The sequence below is a fragment of the Gavialis gangeticus genome, unplaced genomic scaffold, assembly GCF_001723915.1.
Source record: "Gavialis gangeticus isolate Ggan-Ray unplaced genomic scaffold, GavGan_comp1, whole genome shotgun sequence".
Lineage (NCBI taxonomy): Eukaryota > Metazoa > Chordata > Crocodylia > Gavialidae > Gavialis > Gavialis gangeticus.
In genome coordinates, this window is record NW_017729007.1 from 12,199,391 (window position 1) to 12,206,168 (window position 6,778).

Below are 6,778 nucleotides of genomic sequence, written 5' to 3' on the forward strand. Positions count from 1 at the left end.
GGTTATAGAAATGGGATAATATTTGCAACTATAAAGTGTGAAGTTGGCAGCTGGGGCAATATGAGGGTGTGGTGTTGCTACAGTACTGCTCCCCTGAACTCCATCCTTCCAGTCACCTGTTCCCAGCTTCTCAGAACCAGGCACAAGGGTTTTCTATCACCCATCTGCAAGCTTGCCTCTCTGTAGCCTGTTTCCCTACAAGCAGGCCCACAGCTCTGCTTCTCTATGAGCTGCCTGTCTGCACTGACTCAGCCACTTATTTCTGCTGTCTAGCCCAGCTCTCGGTAACAGAGGCTACTGATTCTCCCAATTCATCAGCAGCCTGCTCAGCTCTGCTGCAGCTGTCATTTAACATCCTACCTGGAGCCCAACCCTTGTAACCTATTTTTTTCCTCAGTTGCTCAAAGTAGTGACCTGTAGCTTCTCTGCAGCTTTGCTCTTTCTTTATTCAAGTAACAGGGGTTAGGGGCCCCACTTATAGGAGGTAAGCATTACTAATGGACAAGATCTAATTAATATTAAGAACAATGTTAGCACAATAAAAATGAGTACACATGGTTATGAATAAATTTAGACTGGAATTTAGATGGGGGTTTCAGTGAGCATGCTTAGGGAACAGCCCATAAAACAATTGGGGCAGAACAACTAGTTCTTAAATTGTGCTTAATAAATTTGTAAAAGGAATTATGATGCAGTGGTCTGCTGTAGCAGGGGACCAGATTTAGTGACCTTCTAATTACCTTAAGTCTTATGTCCTATGCTCCCATATCCCAGCGTGGGATGTAGGAGGACGTAACAGCAACACTAGTTCTGTCGGTGTCTTTACAGTAAATTCTGTAATGTGAGTGGCCAAAACCTGAGGAGTGTTGAGCTAATCTATGGGAACTGGGACTGCTCCTGTTGGTGTTTGGTTTGAAGATTCTGAACCTGCCGCCTAAATAATGAAGCCATTGCCCTACTTAATGGCATCATCTTCAATGGAAAATGGACTGGCATTCAATATTTTAAAATCAATATTACACGTTAGAAAAAATATTGTGTCATTCCAGGAATTTACAGATCGATACTATTGTATTGAAATACAAATTATAATATCAAGTACACTCAATGAAAATCAAACACACAGTGATACATTATATAAAGGAAAATAGCCAAAAAAAAAATCAACAGTTGTTTTTCATGTGGGTGTTGGGTGCTGCGTGCTTTGTCTTTGGATCTTTCAGATGAGAAATTTAAAAAATAGCTGATGTGTGGGTGCCAATGACCTATCTAATGGTATCTCTTTGGGTTGTAGGGTTGGGAAGCAGTTCCAGATGCAAGGAGGATACAACTTTGCCCTTTTAAAAATGGCAAGTAGAATGTTTATGAGCCAGTTCTTGAAAAAATACTATCATCATATCTTATTTGAAATGTATTTATAGCTAAGATGAAACCATTCAGACTGCAGTATTTCTGGAGGTTACTGCTTTTATTTGTAATGCAGAAAATCTTTTTAAAAAGTTGTAATTCATTAACTTAATTAGAGCATTACTAACATAAATACTTTTCATAAAATAATTCCTTACAGGCACTGTGTTTGCACCAGTACCAATGCAGAATAACTTTGTTGACATCAAATAACATTTTTCTATTCAACTAATGGTTTTTCTTAATTCTAATGCAAGAAAGCCAGAAGAAAGCAATCCTATGAAGCTTGCCTTTCGAAGGGATTATGAATGAATGGCAGTTAAAGCCAGACTCGAAGGAGGGGCCTGACAGAAAAAGAAGAAGGAGGTTGTTGTAAATTTAAAGAATTCACAAAGAAAGACAAGTAATTTTGTGTGTGAACTGCTGACAGGAAGGAATAGAGATTAGAGCTGGAATAGGAGATGAAATGAAAATGAAAGTGAACATGGGCATCCTGAATTTCATGCAGTCATAAAAGGAAACCAGTGGAAACATCTGCAGACAGTGAGCTAGCTTGAAAACCTGTTATTTATTGGGCAGTTATTCACACAAGTGATTCCATCAAAGTCATAATCTGTCCTGAGGTGACAGATGAAAATGACATTTTGCACATTATGCAGATTTTCAATATCTGGTGTGATGAGAGGCATATCAAATAGATAGGCAGCAGTAAACCCTGCAGGTTTTTTTTTTTATTGCATTTAGTCTAGGGTTGACCACACATCCTGGCCTGGCTGGGCAGTTCTGGATTTCATAGGCCATCCTGGTGTCCCAGTTAGTTGGCTAAAATTGAAGCAAAAGACCCAGATTGGTGGTGCTACCTGGCCTGCACGTGCCCAGCCCGGCTCCTCCGGAGCAGTGGCTGGAGGCTGGTGGGGACGGGCTGGGCTGAGCACTGCTCCTCCTGCCTGGGGTTGGGATCGGCTGGGGCAGGGTGAGGCTGGCTGGGGGAGGGGACTGGGGCCAGGGTCAGGGCCAGAACTAGGGCTTGGCACCTGCATGGAGTGAACTGGGATGGTCACCCACGAGCAGCATCCTCATGCCCTGTTTCTGTGGCTGCTGCCGAGGCCTAGGCTGTGCATGGTGGCCCAGGGTGGCTGCTGGTGAAGAGTGGGCTGGTGGAGCCTGGGGACACCCCACAGGGGCTGCTCCCAGCCTTGTCCAGCCTCTGTGCATGGGGATGGAACCTGGCTAGGGTCTCCATGCTGTCCTGCCCCTCCCCATTCCACCATCAGGGTTCCTGGGAGCTGCAGGGTCACAGATGTATGTGTGTGTGTCTGTGCTTATGTTTGTGGCTGTGTATGTCACAAGCCTGGGCATGCTGCAGCTCCTGCCCTCCCTGGGTGCTGAGGAGCCCCTGCCAGCCCTGCCTGGGATCAGCCACCCTCCACGGTCCCCAGCCTCAGCCCAGAGCTGTGTCTGTGTGGAGTGAGACATCATCCACCTTAGGGTGAGTGCCCTGTATTCGACTCCAGTGCTGCAGGGGGGAGGCTGAGTCTCTGTGGGTTGCTGCAGTGCATGGCTGCTTTCTGGGCATAGCCGGTGGCCCCGGGAGCTTCATTAGGGCTCAGCCTCCACCCACCTCACTCCCTGCAGTGCCAACAGCTCCTTTCTGCAGGTACAGCTTATACAGTGCTTTGGGATTCCTGCTTTTTCTTGTAGTGTCTGTGTGTGTGTGGGGGGGGGAGGGGGCTGCTGTGTGTGTGTTGCCTCCCATCCCAGATGTCCTTCAAAATAATATAGTCACCCTAATTCAACCCATGTCAGTAAGCCATCCTTTCACTTCAGGCCTTGGCAAAAAGATTCAGTAAGGGATTCGAGAATTTATTTTTTAAAGAACGATGCAGGCAATTAGAAATAGCAACCAATAACAGTTTATCCAAACACTATCAAACTGACATATGTGCTCTCTTTGGAATTTATTTCATGCTATGTCTGGGCTGATATGTTAAAATAGAGGCAAGCGCTGTTCTAATTAGCCCTTTGAGTTCTGATTTATTCTGTTGTGGCTGAAACTAGCATTTGTGACACCACAATCACATTTACAGCTGAGTGTGACATGACTAAAGGAAAAGGCAAGGAGGATGCCCTTTATAAAAGAGCTTCTATGTGAATACAGTTTTTAGAGCTTGATTTTCCCCTGAGGCTGCAAATAACAGCTACAACCGATACCTTTGTATTAAGCCAGGTTGGAGAAGTGAATGCCGAATCTTTATTTTTTTTAAACGCTAGTGTGTCACTTTTCCATCCCAGTCGTCTCAGAACTCTTTAAACAGTAGCATAGGGCTGTGGAGTGAAAAGTATCGGTAGATTAGCATTGGCAGGTTCCAGGGCTCGTTGAGGATTAAGCAAATTTGTTGTAAGCTTCAGATATTTTTTCCAGCTGACAGTCCCATAAACTGAGATTTGAGGTCAGACAATCCTTTCTGGCTTATACGTCATTGGGGTAATTTGCAGGGGTACAACTTAATGCAGTTTTGTTGGTTATATAATTGGAATTTAATTAACAGTTGTGTAGAGAATAGAAGCTCTCCCTTATCTGTGTTAGATCCATAGGATTGACAGGTATAAAAAAACCCGGTTGTAGATACCTAGTTTGTGGCTGAAGTTAGTTGATGTCAGAAATTGCATGCGAATAGGAGATAATATGTGGAGCATAGAGGTACTTTTCTTTTCATTGTCATCCTACCAAGTGGAATCGCACTGTAAAGATGCATTACAATTTCCCTGAAAAGTAATAAGTCAGTGGTGGAACCAGGAGTGGGTGAGTGGGGCACAAGTCCTGACTGCTTGCTGACTTAGTTGGGGTGCAAGAATGCAGCTACTGTCACTACTGGTCTGGCTGCCAATCTGTATGGGTGAAGTTGTACATTACATTTAAACCATACTAATTCTTTTGGAATGGTGTTAAAGGTAGAACATGCTGTTAACAATTGCACATTAAAGGTTAATACTGTTTCTTGCCTGCACAGCTCTGACTTGCCACTTTAGGGCTGGTGAGCAAGGGTGTGGCTAGGAGGCAGGACACCTAGGTTCTGTCCCTGCACTGGTTGTGGGGGAGAGACCTGGGAGCAATAAATCTTGGGATGCTGGAGGACTGCAAATTGTTCATTTGATCTCTGTGGAGCAGACTGAAGTTACTCTACAGCAAGCTAGGTAGCACAACCCAGAGTTAGCACAACCCTGGCCCGAAGCAGCATCTTCATTGTCGATGAACCCTCATGGTTGAGGATGATCACTCTCAGGGGTCAAGTGAAGTGGTGTAACTGAATCAGAACTCATGGCAGAGGTGATATCTTTTGTTAGACCAGCTAGATTTTTGCAAAAAAATTAATTCTTTAATTGCAAGCTTTCGGGCACAAGCATTTCTTCAGGCATAGGAGAAAGGATTGTAAAGTTCTCCCAGATAGAAATGAAAGTTCATGGCTATTTTTAAAGGTGGAACGCTATATACATGAGATGCTGTAGTGTTTTAATCCTTATACTTACCTTATTTTATCAAGTTCTCTGCCCTTCTTTATGCAGCATCATTAATAAAAGCTGTGTGAAGTTACAGAAGTTGTTGAATGAAGACATTTGGAAGCCTTATTATTTCTTATATAAATATTACCTTTTATTAGACACTCAATTGTTGCATGGCATTGATTTTAAAAAAAGCATTCTTGCTCTGTCAGTAGTTTCAGTCTTTTGACACATTTTCCATCCCAAATCAAAGATTCAATATATCAAAAAAATTGCAAAATGATGAGGTTGGAAAGATTCTGATCAGAAAACAAAGTGTTTTGTGGCAGGTCATTTCAACACTCAGCTGTGTGCACCACAAACCTTTTTGTACTTCATTGGCATTGTAGTTTGTTTCTCACTTCCATTCTCCCCTTTTGTGGGACTCTTCAACAAAACTGCATTTCTCTCCAGGATGGGTATTATTTGTGTTCACTTGTAAACGTTCAAGTAACTTGCACATGATTTACCAACATATAGTTCCCTGCTGTTATCCGGTATCAGATAAATGTAAACTTCCAAGTTGAAGTATATTTTAAGTTTGCACAATGGAAATTTTCCGTCCTCATTTTATGAGGGAACAAAACCAATTCAAGACGCCTAGACTGAGTAATCACCATTAAGCAAAACAGCTCCAGTTTTCAGCAATAGTTATTTAAAATTTACTCAGGACACAGTTTGCCATCTATACATAACAAAAAATCCCAACATAAATGTTGAATAAATCTGAAATCATAGTCTGCTTTGTTATTCATGGAATGCAAAAGATACTATTTATACAGAACAAGGTATTTGTTGTGAATTGTTCATGAAGCTCTGGTTATTATTAGGATCCCTCTGCATTTACCTACTAGTTTGAATGTATTTGATATAGCATGGATAAAAATACACATTAAATCTGATTCTCTAGTACCAGGCCCTTTTGCATAGACACCCAGTTACAAAGTGGATGTAAAACATAGCCATCCCAATTGAACCCAGTTTGCGTGGAAGGAAATAACGACAAAAATAGAATAGGGATTCAGCAATTAAGATCAAATGGATTGATATTTGAATAGTTTCTGGATTGTTGAGCTTCGCTTTATTCACCCTGCATAATAATTCTGCTGTTTATACCTAGATACCAAGGCACTATGGGATAACATTATGTATAATTCAGCCACACAAACACTAGCCTGGGAACCAGCCTGTCCTGTGCAAGTCAGAGTTAGCCTATGCAGGTTAATGAAGTCTAATTACCAATGTGTGGATCTCCAAAACTCATCATATACAGTTCCAGAAAATGTGAGTATTATGTAGTTATTTTCGGATTGTGAGATCAATGGCTCTAACCTAAATCCAATGCTTAACATAAGTAGCTAGAATATGGAATTATGAATTGGCCTGTTCTTAGTATTACTACGCTTTCCTGTGATTTAATAATTGAAATGTTGTTTAAAAGGAAGATGTTCTCTATTCCTTCCCAACGAATTAGTTTTACAAAATGTACTCGGTTCATAGGTTTGTTCTTTCTGTGCATCCTGGGTTTTAAAGCTTACTAATTATGAACCTTCTCTCTTCAAGCACATAAGATATTCTCGTGTGGACAGCCATCCAGGACTTTGCATGAAGGTAAATGGATTGATTTTCTTGTAGATTCCATTTATGTCCATTCTCCTCCCTTTCTGAGTATCAGCTACAAAAATGAACTGCCAGCAAGCTTTAGGATGAATACTTTTTCTCATCTAATTGACAAAAAGGAAATAGAAATGAAGGAAATTCAAAATGTGAGTATACGAGGAGGCTGTGTTAGGGAAGGCAGTTAAAATGATAGAGCTAACGTGGGATCATA

General features: G+C 41.7%; 1 protein-coding gene across 2 annotated transcripts in view; it reads left to right on the forward strand.

The window, feature by feature from the left end:
* IL17REL (interleukin 17 receptor E like) overlaps positions 1-6,778 on the forward strand; it is a 106,948-nt gene that overhangs the window by 83,809 nt on the left and 16,361 nt on the right. For both annotated transcript variants that reach the window (XM_019509315.1, XM_019509316.1), the window contains exons 9-11: positions 1,295-1,349; positions 6,068-6,231; positions 6,511-6,558. In XM_019509315.1, coding sequence (XP_019364860.1) covers positions 1,295-1,349; positions 6,068-6,231; positions 6,511-6,558 — 267 coding nt within the window. The remainder of the gene's footprint in view (positions 1-1,294; positions 1,350-6,067; positions 6,232-6,510; positions 6,559-6,778) is intronic.